The sequence below is a fragment of the Meriones unguiculatus genome, chromosome 5, assembly GCF_030254825.1.
Source record: "Meriones unguiculatus strain TT.TT164.6M chromosome 5, Bangor_MerUng_6.1, whole genome shotgun sequence".
NCBI lineage: Eukaryota > Metazoa > Chordata > Mammalia > Rodentia > Muridae > Meriones > Meriones unguiculatus.
Genome location: NC_083353.1, coordinates 40059664 through 40078080, shown reverse-complemented (window position 1 = coordinate 40078080; position 18417 = coordinate 40059664). Strand labels below are relative to the sequence as shown.

The window sequence follows — 18417 nt, the reverse complement described above, 5'->3', positions numbered from 1 at the left end:
CATGTGTAGATTAAGTGGGTAATAGTTATCTTTGGTACCTAAATCCTAATTCTATGCTCCTGAGCTATGTTCGAGCCAGTCTTGGAATGTTTCCTCAGCATCCTAGTTTGTTCCAGTTTCTTACTCTTCCTTCTTGCAAACAAAATTGCATCGACTCTTTCTCCTGAATTTCTTCTTTGTTTATGCCTATCCTATTTTATCCTCGTAAATATGTATAAAGTTACATTTTCATCTGAAAAAGAGATCAAAGTCATCCTCAATTACACAGCTCCAGTTCCAGTCTAGCTTGGGTTACATGACATCCTGCCTCAGAAAACAAAACAAAACATGAACCACAGGGCTAGAGAGTTGGCTCCGCCATTAAGAACATTTGCTATAACTGCAGACAACCAGGGTTTGATTCCGACCGTTCACAGGTGGTTCACAACCATCTGTTACTCCAGTGCCAGGGGGCTGGTCTCCATTGGTACCAGGAACACAAGTGGCACATACATAGATACAAGCAAAACATCAATACACATAATATTAAAATTTAAAAAAAAAAACATAAAACTTAAATGTAACAGGAAGCTACCTCTTTATTTTCTAGAATTATCTGAGGGTTACTGTTACAGAACAAGAAGAATTTTGTAAATAATGTCCTGACACAGTCTTTTTTCATCTAACATCTAATCTGGCATTTCAGTTAGGATCATATTGAGAAAGGCTATGGTAGGATAGGATTAGTATGCTGTTATGTAAAAAAAAAAAAAAATGCATAGAAAAAAGTAGGAAATGTAACAAAATACAAAAAGCTTGAGTACTAAGGTCATTAGGTGACTTTTATTGTAATTGTAAAATATTCTGTTGTGCATGTTCTGAACTCTCTACAGTCACCAAACAAAACTTAAGTACTTATAATCAGGGAGTAAAATGATGTTCCCTGTTTTTGTTTTTAAGCGTCTTTTCAAAAATAGTTTGAGTGTCTGCCTCCATGTATGTCTGAGTACTACATTCTTGTCTGGACCTGTGGCAGCCAGAAGAGGGTGCTGGATTCCATGGAACTGGAGTTATAGGCCTTTGTGAAAAGCAATGTGGGTGCTGAGAATCAAAACCCTGATCTAATCTTTAACAGTAAGGGAAAAGAACTGTTAGTGTAAGAATCTTGTTTAGACCAAAAACTTTGGGATCATCACTTAATATTGATCTGGTTTGACACCTGTAAAAATCATTGGGAAATTCAGTTCCCAATGTGAGACAGTAAAAGGTGGGGCCAAGCAGGGCCTTCACAAGGTGCTCAGGGCATTGTACTAAAAATCATTAATCTACTCATGTGACTATAATAGTTTGTCTCGGGGGCAACCTGGACCTTGAACGCAAAAATTCGTTAATCCAGTCATATGATTATCAAAATAATGGCTTATATCTCCAGAGTGGTTCTGTGACGAACGCAAGTTTGCCTAGCCTCCTGACCTGTTGCCTGGCTCAAAGCAGAGACAGGCAGATATCTAAATTTGAGACCAGCCTAGTCTACAGAAAATGAGTTCTGTGAGTTCTACACAGAAAAACCCTGTAGCAGAAAACAAAACAACAAAACACTTCACCCATGAGGTACTGTGGTATTAGCAACAGAAGGTGGTCTAAGGCAGATGCCTCCCACTGTATTACCACTTCCAGTGTCCATGTTCTGACTCTACCTCCAGGTGTAAATTCTGACTCATCCCTGTCATGTACACGCCATCACTCCTCATCAGCTAGCACCCAAGAGCGTCCTCATCCAGGCCCTGGCTACCAGTAATGCAATTCGAACCTATCCCGATGGTCACAGGGCCCTTCAGGAGGAAGTCAGGGCTGAAGCTAAAGCCCTAACTTTATGTCGCAAGGTCCCGCGTGTAACATCTGGATCCTGCTTGATTCCTCGACTGGTCAGGCGTCCCTGGCCTCGGGGCTTCCCGTCGCCGTCCCTCCAGGGGAAGCAGGGCCAGGGGCAAACTCTCTGACGCGCCTCCCTCCAGCGCTGGGCCTCGCTGGGCCCCGCGGGCTGCACGCAGTTCCTCCAGCCCCAGCGTCCCGCACCGCCTGCTGGGGGCGACCACGCGAGCGCAGCGCGCGACCTTAGGGCAGGAGCCGTGCTCCTAGGGCTGCATCGCTCTCCGCCTGCGGCCTGGGAGGGCTGACGACCCACCCTGGCGAAAAGAGACGCACTCATCGCCCACAAAACTGTCAGAGCACGGAAAGAGCTGGGGTTAGGGCCGGGCGGAACTTACCATCAGTCTCCCGTCCGTCTCAGAAGACCTTCCCCTAGGAAACAAAGATCTCTTCCGGAAGTGCTCAACCTTCGCTCAGCTAGACACGTTCCGAGGCACTCTATTTCCGGATCCTGGTGGGCGTAGTCCAGTCTCGGTCCGTCTGAACTTTTGCGGACTCCTACCACCGCTTGCCTCTGCGGACCTAAAAGCTGAGGTATGGTGTGGAGTGTCGGCTTTGTTCTTAGTCTGTGTTGAACGCCCTCAGGCCCCCTTCTGTGGAAAAAAAAAAAAAAATTCACCAAGACGAGAGTCACAGTTTTTCAGAGCTTTTTTTACTGATTGTGTCTCGGGAGGAAGCGGGGATGCAGCGTGGTGGGGTCTTACATTGAAGGAGCTATTCCGGTGGTTGGAGGTCTAGAGACAAGTGGACTCTTAGAGCTGTGACAGAGAAAAAAGAGGCAAATCCTTGGAGCAGACGGGAGGAGGTGAAGCGGAATGCTGGGGTCAAGTCCACAGAAGCCACCGGCCTCAGGCAGGTGTGCAAGACCAGGGCGCTGCTCTTTGAGAAGGATGACCGCCGAGGTAGTGAAACCAGATATTGTTGGCTCTGGCTACCTGTCAGAGAACCCAATGAATAGAGGAAGGGATTGAATCTTAAAATTGCGGTATATGCAGAGAGAGCCAGCCGTATGAGAAAGCAGATTAATTATCCTGAAGACATGTATGCCACACCATCTTTACCCAGAAGATTGTATAGGTAGAAGGAGACAGGACTGGAAGCAAAGACAGCCAGTTATCCTGGAGCTCCGCTTTGCCTCCCTGGTCAAGTGGATAGCTACATTTCTGAGTTACGATGTCTGCGTTTCTTTTGTTACTTTTTGCACTCATTCCTCATTTGCGGATGTTTGGACTCAGGCACTTGTTGAAACTCAAAGGGAGTCTAATTAGCTTCTACTTAACCTTATACTCCTTCAGCGGTATCTGGGTTGGGCTGGGAAATTAACTCAAAACAAATGAGCGTGTGCCCATGATAAGCTAATAATTCAGGTTCCTTTCTACAGTATGGAGTACAAGTGTGTCTTCATAACACAGAATATGGACATGGCTCCATCTGTCCCCAATCATTCTTTACTGTCAATAGTAACTGAAATCTGTGTCATATGAAAAATGACATCCTGATACCACACACCTGGTTGATTGTTAGAATGCCTTCTTACTTGTACTAGAATTCTCTGGCACATAAAGATGTTCGCCAAAACATACCATATGTAGCAGGAGCAGCTATGGCTTGAAGTAAGAATTTCTAAAACATATCTTTGTCTGAAACAAATATAAACAAAAAATAAAAAGAATGAACCAAATTTGGAAAACAGTGTCAGATAACCATGCATAGAAAACCATTCCTCTTTAACTTCCTGGCTTTATTTTTGGACAGTAGTGACTCCATTCTTACTGTTGGTTTTGGGTCAGGATGTCATGAGGCCCAGACTGTCCTCTAGTTGTCAGTCTTTGTATTTCAGCTTCCCAAGTGCTGGGATTGCAGACAAGCAACATCATGCCAGTGTGACTTGATTCCAATTCTGACACCTTTCCACATCTCTGAAGAATGTCTCTAAAGACATTATTGATTGACTGGTGGTTTGATCCTGTCTCCCACCCCTGGGATGAAATCTGTCCCAATTGGTTTGATCTGAGTCTATGTTGAGGGTGTGAATGAGTGAGAGATGTCAAGGAATTAATGCCAATAAACCCTTTATGTCCAATTTTAGGCTACTAAGAAATATAGAAGGAATGGTTCTTAGGCTTACCTTGTCTGTTTTTTACATTGTTTATCCTGTTGGTGATGTTCTAGCGTCTCAAAACACTAATGGGAGCTCCATTAGAGGCTGTACTTCTGCAGAAAGTATGTATGTATAATGTATATATACATACATAGTGTGTACATATATACATATGTACATATATATACTTGTGTGTGTGTGTATAAGAGCCAACAACAGTTTGCATCACCATGGAAGAATTACACAAAACCAAAGTGCCTCTCACCATTATTTATCTATCAGTCTGTCTAGTTTTTGTCTTTGAATCAAAATGTAGGTTCTTTGGCTGGGTAGGGTAACAGGTCTACAGCACTGACTATTTAGAAAGAAACTTTAGACCCATAATGGGGAACAGTGTTAATTATCACACACAGATGTAGTGACTGAATTATGTTCACAGCAAGAAGGTATGTCTTTTGTCAAAGGGAAGACATGTAGACTGGGATTTTAAATGACAGTACTGCTCAATTGTGATTTGGTTTTGCTTTTAATTCTGAATGGTACTGGTTAAAAATAGTAGAAATCACACAAAAGAATTTATTGGCCACAATGAATTCTGTATAAAAGAGAGCATGTATTGATCATTTGTATTAATTAAATGTCTTTAACTGCAAACAAGTTCAGTTATAGATCAAGACACACAGATACATAGGGTATTAAGTTTACCTGGGGAAAATATTTATTCAAGTGGTTATTTAAATGTTATCATAAACAAATGAGACTTCATGAGCATTGACTTAACACTGGGTTCCCTATATAGTTAAAATTCTGACAAACTTAACCAAAAGCATTAAGTAATTTTCTTAATTAAACTTCGTTTTTAAAAGTATTTTTGCAAATGCGGAGAGTGGGTTAATATCTCACAAGAACTGTTTTGAACAGTACTGGCTTTTAGGGTAGACTTTGTGCACCTCACTTTTGAGCATTGGCACTCACTTCAGCTTCTTAGTGTTACCTCATCATTTTGTTTTGTTTTGTTTCATTTTCATTTTGGAAAAGTCCAGTCATTTTTCCAGGGCAAAATCCTGTTTTACTCAACAAATATTCTTCATTATCTAAAACATTCCTTTTTCACTTGGCATGCTATCATAGGTCTTTAATCTCAGCACGGGGGAAGCAGAGGCAGGTGGAACTCTTTGAGTTTGAGGCCAGCCTGGTCAACATAGTGAGTTCCAGTACAGCTGTGTAGCTATGTAAAAAGAACCTGTCTTTAAAATAAATAAATAATAAAAAAAATAAATACTCCCCTTCTCTTTTTTTCTTACCAAAAACATTCTTATACTTTCTTTAAAAAAATATATTCTTGGAGCTGGAGAGATGGCTCAATGGTTATGAGCACTGTTGCTCTTCCATAGGTTTTGAGTGCAATTCCCAGCAACCATGTGGTGGCTCACAACCATCTATAATGTGATCTGATGCCCTCTTCTGGCCTGCATGTGTACATGCAGACAGAGCACTCATAAATAGATACGTTATGTGGAAAAGCCGTTTGAGCTACCCTTGCCCACATGGGTGGGGTCATATCAATGCTGGCTGATGTAAGAAGATCCTTAGATGTGATCATGGCTCCGAACTCCAGCAGCTGTCCTCCCTGGGACTGTCAGATGGAAAGGAGATCTGCTGGGACAGGAAAGGGCCCATGAGTCATAACAGTTGTGCCCTCCACAGGATGGCTGAGGAGTGGGGAGGTCAGTGTAGACTAGCGATCCATTTGAATAGGAACAGGTACAGCTGAGGCAGGGCTAAGCACTGCTAAAAAGGCCCTTACTGAGCCAGGAGGTGTCAGCACATGGCAAGTGGCCAGGCCCCAGGTTCCTCCTAGAACAGCGGTTCTCAACCCTCCTAATGCTGTGACCCTTTAATACAGTTCTTCTTGATGTGGTGACCCAACCATAAAATCATTTCATTGCTATTTATAACTGTAACTTTGCTACTGTTATGAATTGAAATGGAAATATCTGGTATTTCCGGTGGTCTTAGGTGACCCCTGTAAAAGGGTTGTTTTACCCCCAGACTTAGAAACACTGTCCTAGCAGGGCATGGTGGTGCATGCCTGTAATCCTAGCACTTGGGGAGGCAGAAGCAGGCAGAGCTCTGAGTTCAAGGCCAACCTGGTGTACAACGTGAGTCCAGGACAGCCAAGAATACACAGAGAAACCCTGTCTCAAAAAAAGAAAAGAACCACTGTCCTGGCAAGTGCATTCAGGTAACCAGGCTGGGAATTGGAGAAAAACACGGAGAAGGGGAAGAAACAGGAAGACAGTGGTGGACTTCATAAGGATGGGGTCCAATGTGACATGCCAAGGCTCACCTGTCTGGGTGTATTCTGTGGGGTCACAAGGAAAATGGATGTGTGCCACCTCCACTGTCACACTCCAGTTCTTGGCCTTTGGCTTACAATTATTCTGGAGCCATCCAAGGAGTTGCCTCCTGAGTCTGCTCTCCAGAGAAAGGGCAGGTGCCAGCAGTTTCTACTTACTGCTACTCAGAGGTGGGAACCATTCTAGACACTCCTGGCTCTGTGGTAGCGGGCGAGAGGAAAGAGAGGCAGGGTTGGGACTTACATTACACAGTATTTAAAGGTGGCTGGCTGGGGGCTTAGCCTTTCCCTTTCACCACATCAAGTATTTCTAATCGGGAAAGAAGAGGCTTTGCTAGAACTTGAGCTTAGAAACACAGCTCTGTGATGTAGGGACCGTGACTAGGAAACAGTTCTTGGAACATCACGTCTTCCTGTACAAAGATGTCATCTCAGTACCAAAGACCAAAGAGCCTGTAACTGGATAACAACAGAGAGGAAACAGTTTGTATACATGCTGCATACAGGTCATAGCATGAAAACCAGATGGTCTTTTTCCTGAGCAACAGATGAAGACATATCTGCTCAGAGAGGGTGAGAGACATCCAGAGCCCTGTGCCTAGAGGCTGGAAAGGGGGAGTAGGCAGGGAATAATCAGGTTCTGTTGACATAATACCTTTTCCCAAAGTTAGTGTCCTGCTAACTCTCTGGTGACAGCAGAACAATAACCCCTTGAACAGGGTGAACATGAGTCCTGGGAGGTTGAGAGGGAGAGGTCAGGAGACTCACATGGCTCCTCTTCTGCAGGACTCAGGGAAGGTGTGCGGGCAGGTATAGCTGTCTCTCCTGGATGCCAAGATTTGGGACCCAGAAGTCTCCATGGCTCCCTACCACATCCGCCAGTACCAGGACAGCGACCGTAAAAGTGTTGTGGACTTGTTCTCCAGGGGCATGGAGGAGCACATCCCCACCACCTTCCGCCACCTGCTGCTGCTGCCCCAAACCCTCCTGCTCTTACTTGGGGTGCCCCTGGCCCTGGTCCTGGTGTCTGGCTCCTGGCTCCTGGCTGTTGTAGGCATTATCCTTTTGCTCCTACTCCTGTGGCTCCTTGCCAGACAGCCCTGGAAGGAGTATGTGGCCAAGTGTTTGCACACAGACATGGCTGACATCACCAAGTCCTACCTGAATGCCTGTGGCTCCTGCTTCTGGGTGGCTGAGTCTGCAGGGCAGGTGGTGGGTACAGTGGCTGCTCTGCCAGTCAAGGATCCTCCATTAGGGAGGAAGCAGCTGGAGCTCTTTCGCCTGTCTGTGTCCTCACAGCATCGAGGACAGGGGATAGCAAAAACGCTGGTCAGAACTGTCCTCCAGTTTGCACGGGACCAGGGCTACAGTGATGTTGTTCTTGAGACCAGCACCATGCAGCAAGGTGCTGTGACCCTCTACCTGGGCATGGGTTTCCAGAGGACAGGCCAATACTTCATGGGTGTCTTCTGGAAGATAGTAGATATTTGTATAATTCAACTGAAGTACTCCTTCCCTTCTGCCTAGGAAGCGGGGCTGTGCTCTATGTCCTGTGCACTCTGCTACAGGACCTAGTGAACGCTGTCATGTCAGTGTGATGAGCAATAAAAGTTCCTTGCTGGTGTACACCAGATTCCAATACACGTGATGGCTGAGTGAGGGCTGGGGGTTCTGCTACACTGTAGGTTTGTGGCATGCCTGTTTTTCATATGCCTAGCCCCATATTGTTGCATTATAAACAATACAAAATACTACTACATGTATTTTTGTAGGCCAGGAAGTTTGCAGGGCTGGAGACAGCAGCCCACCTAGCCCCAGAACACCTACTTGGTTGAATGTTAACCTGGGAAGTAACTATGTTGAACGTTTTCTTCCTGTATTCCAGGAAGCGTGAGCTTTGGCCTGGGGTCATTGACCTCAGAATTAGTGAATGATACATTGAGTCCCATTTTTTCTTAACCTAGAGTGTTTCATACATTTATACACTGAGGTTTTTGTGCATCATCTTTACTCACACAGGTTTTCATTACACCTAAGCTCAGTCCAGGAACAAGACAGAAGGGCCCACATGCTGGAGACTGATGCAATATCAAAGGGTTCTTGCAGGGGAAAGACCAATATCCCAGGCCCTTGAGCTGTTTTAGCTTATGTTCACACCCTCAGGGTGGAGACTCTCATTAAAGAGACATGCAGAGATGTACAAAACACTAAGAAAGCTGCTTTACCAAGAGCTTCAGGAAAAGTAAATTTCTAACGTATGTTTCAGGCCCCAAAGTTCAGTTCTCATACAGAAGAGCTCTGACTTCTCAGAACTAAAATGTGTGTGTACACATGGTCTCCCTGTTTAGAAATTAGAAAAAAAAAATGTGCTTTTATCTCTTTATCTTACAGCAGTGTGGTCATTAGTAAACTTGCTGTGTAGCTATTTCCTAGGCAATAAAATACTGCTTTCTGAAAGGAGAAAGTCTGTTCCTGAAACACAGGACCAGGAGATAAGACAACTGAGAAGATCAGGAAGCACCTGAAAGTTAAAGGATTGATTCACTGAGGCCCACCCCAATGTTATAGAAGCAGTAACTGCTGTGGAAAAGGCTCACCTTCAGAGCTCCCTGCGAGTGGTTCAAGGTTCCAGAATGCATCTTCTGTGAGTCATGTCTGGCCTGGGCTTTTCAAAGATGAAGCTGCCTTTGTATCATCCATGCTCCTGTAAGCTAAGCTCATATCCCTATACACGTCTCAATAAACTCGCTAATTCAACTAAGCTAGCTCGGGTGGAATAATTTATCTGGTCTGTTAGTGTCCAATCTGGAATACATCTGTTCCTGTGTCTGCAGGAAAAGCCTCACAGTGCTTGTTTTCGTCAGTCTCCTCTGCCACTTGGAGATGTGTGTAAACCTTAAGAGTCAGCAATGCCATTCAAGCTGCACACCAGCACTGCTTCCTCAAGCACTGGGTGCCCTCTTGCTGTGGAATCACCCAGAGTGTTAGTGCCTACGTACCAGACTCTGGGGACCTTGGAAGCCTACCTTGGGCCCTTGAGTAGGAAACTGATGCTCTCATGAAGATGAGTCTCTTGTTGCTTTGCCTCATACAGTTAGGTAGGTGCCATGAATGGAGTAAGGTGAGTGCTACCCTCCATGATGGAGTGTTGTTTTCAGGAGCATGCGGTGGGTGTGCCTGCGACTATATGACAGGGGGAAGTTCCATCATGTCTGGAATCCTGTCATTTAGACGCAATGGTGGCATCCCACTGGGGAATTCCCAGTTCAACCATGAGTTTTTTCTCTCCTACGGCTGCAGATAGGCCTTCTGGGTCGGAAGGTTTTGTTTTCAAATCCGCCAACTTTAACATGGTCTAGCTAGCCTGGGCTCAACACAGGAGCTCCATGGGCAATGGGAATGCTCCCTATGCCTCAGTTCATGGCACTGTAGTATGTCTTCTAGCCCACAAAGATGGTCACCTACCTGCTAGAATCCCACTGAGTAGATTTTTCTGAAAGCATGTGGCTCACTGGCCTCTGGGAGGAAGAAGGCTGTGGTGTATATGACCATCTACATAAGGAGCCATGCCTGGGGGAGGCCTCTGTACAGGAGCTGCCCCAGAACCTGAGGAGATGACATCCTTTTGAGGCAGTCTTTTTTCCATCCATTCCACTCTCTGACCAAGGGACAGCAGTGTGTCTGCTTCTCACTGAGGTGTCCATCCCGGTTGCTGATAAAGGACACCTACTATAGCCACTGTCCTTCAGCCAGTGCTGGGATGCTCAACCCTTGCTGTGATGCTAGCTGGTCCTAGTTTGGTGCTCTGTTGAGAAATCCAGAGGCCACCACACCCGGGTCTCATGTCTTCCCAACCCATCCAGCCCAGGGTCTTGGACAATCTCCTGACCAGCGTCTGAGCAGCCTGTGAAGCCTGCAGGGGTCCCTCTTTTAGAGCCTCTGCGGGCAGCTGGGTCCAGTCCTGGAAGGGACTATCCAAACCTCTGAACCAAAGCAAGCCTTTTCACTTTGCAAGTGGGTTGTCTCAGGGACTGAACGGTAGTGATGTGAATCTGACTCACCATGAGGCGCAGGACTCACACCCAGGTTGCTCTAAAGCCAGCGTGCTGTGGCTTCAGGCCTAAGCACATGAGCAGGAGCTGGAAGTCAGCAAGGCTGCCTATTCTGGACAGAAAGGAGGGAGGGTTTGGGGAACATGGACAGCCTGTAATAGACCTGGTTCTCCAAGAGGTCCCAGACAAAGCACCAGATCACTGTCTCTCCCTCTCTCTCCCTCCATCTTCCAATCTCTCCCACACCATTGCCAACGTGCCAAACCCAAGTGAAGACTGAGAAGTGGCCTCTTGTAGCTCTGGCTGTGGCAGTACAGAAAGTCAGGCTCTAGGACAGGGTGGGTGGGAGGGAAAGTGCTGTCCTGGGTACAGAGGGCTGTGGAAGCATCTAGGACAGCAGGTTGTGATACATCTAAATTTTGTCCCCAAAGCAGCTGACCCAGAAGGCCATGCTTTACTCTCCATGGTGACTGAATGAAGTTACAGTGAAGCCAAGAAAAACACAACAACAAAGCCAGGAGTGGCCATGAGCCAGTGCTGCTCCAGGCTGCTGAGCAGGCACAGATTGAGATTGGGGTGAAGTAGGAGGTTGGCAGCAGGAGGCCATAGACAGAGCCTGAGAACCACTGGGTTCGCCTAAATTGTAGCTGGGGGCTTAGGAAAGGCTGGGTTCTGATTGGTGGATGGGTTGTGCCAAAGACACCTCCACCATGCTGACTCAGAGCCCTGCTTGTCTTCCCCAAGCCTGGGGAGCAACAGTGACCAGGGGTCCACACATCCCCTCCCCCACCTTGTTCCTGCTGGCTTTTCATCCAAGGAGCCAAATACATGTGACCTACAAAACTATATCTTCTGGTCTCTTTCCCGTCCCTCTCCCTCCCTCTCCCCTTTCTCTCCTTTCTTTCCTCCTTCTCTTCCAAATAAATTAAAATAGCACTTGATTGAGGGGTGCTGCTTTGGGAAGTGGGCTACCATAGCACTGAAGGCCACTAAGGTATAGTCACTGTCTCCTGGATCAAAAAAAAAAAAAAATGGACAAATGCCAGTGCCTGATATCTTAAGAGTTAATTCAGGGGCTGGAGAGATGGTTTAGTGGATAAGTGTACTGGCTGCTCTTCTAGAAAAACCAGGTCCGATCCCAAGCCTCCACAAAGCAGCTTACAACCTATAGCTCTAGTTCTAGAGAATGCAATAGCTTCTCTGGCCTCTGTGGACACATAAGTGCACAGACATACAGGAAAGCAAAACACCTGTAAACATACTAGTACTAAAAATAAAATAATTCTTTATAAAAGAGTTAATCCAATTGTACCTGTCAACAGTACCATGGAACCATCCTCAGCATGGGGGGTTCATGTACACACACACACACACACACACACACACTCACATACACACATCTACTTGCCACAGATAAGGGTTAATGACAGACCAAAATACAGACACCATCAAAGTCCAGCTTAGTGAACCAATGTGTTTCATTGGATCAAATACAGAAATATTGGTGAGTGGTTATTTACAGGAGCAGGAGTGATTCAAAACAGCAAAACAGCTCCATCATCAAAGCCTATCCCATCATGAGTGACAGATCACAAAAACAGGAAAACTTTACCAAACTGCACACTGGTGGCTCAACAGGTTGGAGAGTGTCCTCTCCAGATGGCTCAGTAGGTCTGAGTTTCTTCTAGGTAATTTGGCTGATATCAATTCCTTCCAAGCAGCCTAACTTGTGTTAGAGTCTCACAGCAGTCCTTATTGCTCATATATGCTTATATGCTCAAGGAGGGAAGAATAGTAAATCTGGTCAGTTTCAGGGACTTCCTGAAGTTCTTGAGTTGCTTAATTCCTGAGCTCAGGAAGCTTCTCTGCAGGTGGAGCAATTCACCTCTCCTTGCAACGGTTCATTGTTTTACCTCTCTAAACATCCTATGTCTTAACCAGCTTCTCTCCAAGATGGAAGGTTTTAATAATAGGAAACTGATACACAGCACCCATTTTCTCATGAGCGTCTTGAGAATGGTTAACCTGAAACCCTAGCTTGAAGAGTTGAAGCATCCTGAGTTGCCACATCCTCCACCAGGACCTGGGTTTCAGCCTCTGGTTTGCAATGAAGAAGCTACAGGCAGCATCCCTGAGCTTTTAAAAACTGGCTTCTCCCACCATGAGCTTAGACATTCTGCTGCAGCCCTCTCCACATCTCTGGGTGGTCCTCCTGTTCATCACTCTCTGAGTCGTGCTGACCCTTGTCATTTCTGCCCTAAATGCACTTCAAGGTTGTGCAAATTTCCCTGTCTGGCCTGTGTCATAATTGCCAGGCCATAAGGCACACTGTTCCTGCTGATGATGTCTCCTTAGTCAACACCAAATAAGGTTTCCTTTGAAAACAATAAACCCACTGGGTCCACAACATTGTAAGCAAACAAGACCTTTTAGCCATTAAAAATATCCTATCAACTTGTCTTCAACTCAGCTATATGTGCCGTGGTTACTATTGGGAGCCAGCACTGATTGAGTTCCAGGACACCTTGTTGATCATGGGTTTCTGCAGCATGCAGCCTGAATACCTAGGGACCCTTGTCTTACCAGGACAACCCACACAGCTCCTCTTCTTGCCATGACTAACCCGTGTTCCAGGTGAATAAACACAGATACCCAGATTCACCTCCACACTTGTCGCTTAGCTTCCCAGCTAAAAGCATATTGACAGCCTCAAGTGCCTCTGGAATGCATTGCCTGCAAGCTTGGCTGGGATGGTATTCCCATGTAACCAGGTTTCTAACGAACCAGCCACTCCTTCACATGAGGTCACCTTTTCCCTAGGGCTATGCCTTGGTCCTACCTCAGGAGCATTCCCGCTTCTCTACCTGCTCACACTGCTCAGGAGACCAACCTCTTCTGTACTGTTTCTCTGGGCATCCTTTCTCTATCATGACATCTCAGCATCATCCCCCTCTGGTCCTTGTCACAGCCTTGAAGGTGTCCCACTTTTCCTTGGCCCCAAAGCTCTTGTGGGACTCCTAAGTAAGAACTCACTGTAGGCTGCTCTCCACCTGTTCGGGGAGTGTTGGTATAATGTTCTTCTGAAATGTGTACACCTTACCCTTCATTCAAAGGCTGATTCCCACCCCCACCCCTCTTCTGGTTTCAATCCGGATATTGCATTGTGATACTTACTCTAAGCATCCTGTCTCAACTGTGTGTAAACAGGCCAAAATAAAACAACTAGCTACAATGTTGTGCAATGGGAGGAGCCGGAGGACAAGAAAGAGGGGAGGAGCCAGAGGGCAGAAAATGAATGGGAGGAGGAGGGGCGAGAGGAGAGCTGGGAGACGGAGCTGGAGGAGAGATCTTGGAGGATGTGGTATGAACCAGACCTAAGATTTCACAAAAAGCAAGTATAATGTGGGAAATCTAAATGTTAGGAAACTATGAGGACTTGGAGGTTTAAGAGGGAGTAACTATTGCTCCACATTGTGTTCTAGGTTAACTAAATAAAACCAGTCTCTATGTGGTGATTTGGTTATACAGCTGTCTAGGATTAACAGTAAGCTTTACTAAAAGATAATTATTAGTAAATATTAATCGCCTATTACAACAGGGGAGTCATGAGAGAGGACAGCAAGACCTTCACAGGCCTGCAGGTCAGGGTTGAGGGCAGAGGAGGAGCATTGCTTCCATCGGGACAGCTCCTTGGAGAATGGTGGCCGGCTGAGTTGCCTGTGAGGCAACCCCTCAGCTAAACCATATGAGATGGGTGAGTTGTCTTCTGGGCTCTCAGCAGCCCCCAGAGCTCACATGGCTGTCCCCTGCCCAGGGCCTGTCCTCTAGAAGGCAGCCCTCCTGAAGCTGAAAAGGCAGCCCAACTGGTAAATTCACATGATAGTTGAAGGGGAGGAGCCAGCATTCATTGCCCTAGAACAGGTACAGGCAGGCTTAGACAGAGAAAAACCTGCCACAAAGGACTTTGCTGCTGAGCCAAATAACCTGGACTCTTGACAAGGACATTTGAACATGGGGTGATTTGCCCTGTTGCCTAGAAGGTGTGCACAAAGGACTAGGATATCCTCAGAGAGGGTAAGAGTGTGCTGTGTAGGAGACAGTGTGGCATGAATGGACCAGGGAGAGAAGTAGCAGCCCTCTCACAAGGTTAGGGACCCAGGGACCACCCCAGGCCTACTTTTCCCCTCAGAGTAGCTCCACGGGGATCAGAAAATGAGTGGACAGGTCCTTTCCCCTCTGTCACAGTCTAGTGCTTGCCCTTTGGTTGGTGATTATCCAGGAGGCAGCCAAGGAGGTGCTTGCCCAAGTTTTCTCCCCGGAGGTGGAGGCAGGTCCAGGCAGGTTCTTCTGAAAGTCCAGTCTGCAGTGTCCTGGGATTTCCTGCTCTGTGCTATCAGGTGAAAGAACAGAGAGGCAAGGCTGGGGAAGGAGGGTCTCTGTGGGTCTGGAGTTCCTCAACCTTCCTGAGGATTCAAGGATAGGATATGTTGGCTTGAGCTGTTATTCTTCATTAAATTAAACTCTCTGATTAGCGGGAAGAGAGGTTTTGCTAAAACTTGTATTTGGTATGCACCCTAAAGAGGAAACGGCTAGATACCAGATTTCTTGCCACAAGGCGCCAAAAACTTTGAGCGCCCTTGAGTAAGGACAGTGACAGGGAAGGGTTGCCACCTAACATATTATTTAATATAATCCTCACGATTACCTAGGAAACCAAGTGTTATTTTACTGTTCTGCAGATGAAGACAAAGATTGAGAAAGGCCGAGTAGCATGACTAAAGTCACAAAGATGTAAAAGGGGAAGCCAGAGGAATAGTCAGGTGTTAGTGACCTCATTCTTTCTTCCAGTGAAATCCTATTGCTTCCTGGGTGACACCAGAAAAGACACTCTTGAGTAAATTTTACATGGCTCCTAGGAGGCTGGAGGAGGGTTGAAGAGTCTCCGTGGATTCACATGGTTTTCCTTCTCTTCTGCAGGGCTCAGAGGAGGTGTGCTGGCAGGTCTGGCTGTCCCGTGTGGATGCAGATTTGAGACCCAGAAGTCTCCCCATGACTCCTTATCACATCCGACAATACCAAGAGAGAGGGGACCACAAGCAGGTCCTGGACTTGTTCTGTAGGGGCATGGAGGAGCACATCCCTACTGCCTTCCGTCATGCATTGCTGCTACCCCGAACTCTCCTGCTCTTACTTGGGGTGCCCATTGCCCTGGTCCTGGTGTCTGGCTCCTGGTTGCTGGCCATTATGTGTAGCTTCTTTCTGCTCCTGTTTCTACGGCTCTTTGTCAAACAGTCCTTGAAGAAGTTTGTGGCCTTGCGTTTACGCACAGACCTGGCCGACATCACCAAGTCCTACCTGAGTGAGCCTGGCTCCTGCTTCTTGGTGGCTGAGTCTGTGGGTCAGGTGGTGGGCATGGCAGCTGCTCTGCCAGTCAAGGATCCCTCAATAAAGAGGAAGCAGCTGCTGCTCTTTCACTTGTCTGTGTCCTCACAGCATCGAAGACAGGGGATAGCAAAAGCACTGGTCAGAACTGTCCTCCAGTTTGCACGGGACCAGGGCTACAGTGAGGTTGTTCTTCGTACCACCGTGCTGATGCGTGGCGCTGTGGCCCTCTACAAGGAAATGGGCTTCCAGAAGGCAGGCCAGTCCTTCTTCAACACAACAGCAAAGCTACTGGCTGTCCCTTCAATTCACTTCATGTGCCCGCTCCCCTCTGCTCAGGAACGTGAGCTGTGATCTTTCCCTGTGCATCTGCCAGCCTCCAGCTCACAGTGCTATCACAAGCAAACCCTAATCCTGAAGTGGATCATAAAGGCGTATTTGTCTGGCTCGTTGGAATACTGTCTGTTTGATGGTGTGTAAAGAACAGGGGCAGTCTTGCACTCTGGTTCCTCCAACATCAACACCATGTACTGGGGGGTCTGTGAGCACTGATGGAGTAGGGTGGTTTCGTGGCTTGACCAGCATGTGTGGCCCCTGCTGGCACTGACTAGACTCAGCCTCATGGGCCTGCATGACTGAGTAGAGGCCAAGTATGGCGTGTTTCTGTAGGTCCAGGAAGAGGGTAAGAGACTATTGACTGTCCTAGATTTACTACTCTTGGGAACTGAGGCTAGAGTGGCCTTAGTCCTGAGATATGATATGAGTCCTTGTTGATATGATAATGGCATAGACGCTATGGGTACAGCCAACTACTTTCTGAATGAATTGCAGGTTCGCTGCCCAGGTTTGGTGCAATAAGGTAAAATTCTGTGGCTAAGAGAACCTATTTGAATACCTTCCTGTGTGCCCACAGTCCTCTCTTCAGACCCATCCTTCTTCAGGCCCACCTCCCAGTGCCTCTCTAAAGCACAACAGTCCACCACTTTCCTCCTGCTCACCTACAAGACAACTCTTACACAGATGTCTGTGACTACTGAATCCTCATCAGTGTCTCACTCAAATGGAGGCTCTTCAGACAGAAGTACAATAATCGCCCTTCCCAAGCCTCTATTGTTTGCACATACTGTCCTTACACAGCAATTCCAGGAGCACTTCCAGGGCATTCTGGGAAGGACATAGGAGTGTTTCTAGGTAGTCGCTGTCCTTGTAAATGTATATACAATAGCAGAGAAATGGTTTTTACTCACCTAGGACACACATGCACTCCGAATGCTGTGAACCTGTGTGCTTTTCTGTGGCTGTGGTAAAATTCTCCGACCAAAAACAACTTAGGGGAAGAAAGGGCTGATTTCATGTTACACTTTCAGGTTACAGTCCATTACTGAGGGAAGCCAGGCCAGGAACTCTAGGTAGGACTGCTTGCTAGTCCATGCAGCCTTCTCTCTGACTGGGGAACTCACTCATAGCTGAGGAAGTACAGCAGGAAACAACCAGCTGCTTGCTAGCTGGTTTGCTCTCCCGTCACTCACAGGCTCATGCTCAGCTAGTTTTCTTATATGTGCCTGGTGTCCTGGGAGGCCAGAAGACAACACTGGACCCCCTGGAACTGGAGTTATGGATGGTTATAAACCATCTTGTAGGTTCTTGGAATCGAACCGAGGTTCTCTGCAAGAACAATAGCGCTCTTAGCCACTGAGACATCTCTCCGGGCCCCTGCAAACGCATTTCAACAGATGACTTGTGAGCAGGGTGGAAGCCCTTTGTCCTTTTGTTGTTGATAGAAATATTTCAGTTTATTTAAGCTGTTAAGTGCCATCCCCACTCCAGCGCCTGGTGCAGCATGTCAATAGATAGCGCTACTCAGACTAAGAGATATGTGTCCTTCGGGATTATGCTCTCTGGAGGTCCCTGGCAGACCCCCCCCCACTTGGCAAAGAGACGTATTCTGAGATTTCTGTGCTTTTTGGGTGCGGTCTTGGGGATGGAATTTTGAATTTTTTGATCTTTCTCTGTGACTCCTGAAACAGCACAACTAATTTTATAAAGAAATTTATTACTAGTAGATTATTAAAAGCTTTAGTAAAAATAATACGTAAAAGAAATAAGTTTTAAAAAGTAATGAATTAGATTTAGTATTAAGTAGGCATTAAGAATAGTAAAAAAATAATAGGTTCCTTCTTAAGAAAAAATAGCATGAGAGGTGCAGCTGGCAGGAGTTTCCCCTCCCTTCAGTGCCTTGTTTCTAAGGAAGATCATAAATCTTAAGCAGGACATATGGGAGGATGGTTAACAAAGGTGTAGTTAGATTTTGATATAGAGAGGGATTTTGGCAGGCATCTGACTTAGCTCCTGACTTTCCTCTTCACTAGTTAGCAATAATGAAACTACATTTGAGGTTTCTTTTTCTTTGTTTGCTCTGATCAAAAAGTTTTTAGGCCAAGATTACTTGTGGGCACTGCTTTATGTTTGACTGCATTTTGAGTTAAAATGTAAACTTTGTATTCTTGGTAAAAGTCTGAATGTTCTGGGAAGTATGCCAATTTTAAGGTGCCTTTTGTGAAATCATTATAAAAATACTAGCTTGATTTCAATAAAGTGCAGCAGAGCCAAAACCA

The 18417-nt window shown here is 46.3% G+C and overlaps 3 protein-coding genes across 12 annotated transcripts in view; 2 read left to right on the top strand and 1 right to left on the bottom strand.

The window, feature by feature from the left end:
- The window catches only part of Tprkb (TP53RK binding protein), an 11189-nt gene extending 8807 nt beyond the window's left edge, over positions 1 to 2382 (bottom strand). Inside the window, exon 1 of one of the 2 annotated variants that reach the window (XM_021634550.2) lies at positions 2247 to 2382. The gene's annotated coding sequence lies outside the window, so the exon portion shown is untranslated. The remainder of the gene's footprint in view (positions 1 to 2246) is intronic. The other variant, XM_021634551.2, reaches the window with a different exon arrangement.
- LOC110547168 (probable N-acetyltransferase CML1) overlaps positions 1 to 9132 on the top strand; it is a 21636-nt gene extending 12504 nt beyond the window's left edge. The window contains exons 1-2 of one of the 2 annotated variants that reach the window (XM_060383653.1): positions 2305 to 2442; positions 7155 to 9132. In XM_060383653.1, the coding sequence (XP_060239636.1) occupies positions 7227 to 7895 (669 nt within the window). In that variant the 5' untranslated portion in view covers positions 2305 to 2442; positions 7155 to 7226 and the 3' untranslated portion in view covers positions 7896 to 9132. Of the gene's footprint in view, positions 1 to 2304; positions 2443 to 7154 lie in introns of those variants that run through there. The other variant, XM_060383654.1, reaches the window with a different exon arrangement.
- The window catches only part of LOC110547169 (N-acetyltransferase 8-like), an 18604-nt gene extending 187 nt beyond the window's left edge, over positions 1 to 18417 (top strand). Inside the window, exons 1-2 of one of the 8 annotated variants that reach the window (XM_021634539.2) lie at positions 2312 to 2442; positions 15398 to 18417. In XM_021634539.2, coding sequence (XP_021490214.1) covers positions 15470 to 16156 — 687 coding nt within the window. In that variant the 5' untranslated portion in view covers positions 2312 to 2442; positions 15398 to 15469 and the 3' untranslated portion in view covers positions 16157 to 18417. Of the gene's footprint in view, positions 1 to 2311; positions 2443 to 13704; positions 13812 to 14024; positions 14175 to 14354; positions 14495 to 14678; positions 14818 to 14862; positions 14986 to 15397 lie in introns of those variants that run through there. The other 7 variants (XM_021634541.2, XM_060383650.1, XM_021634536.2 and 4 more) reach the window with 7 other exon arrangements.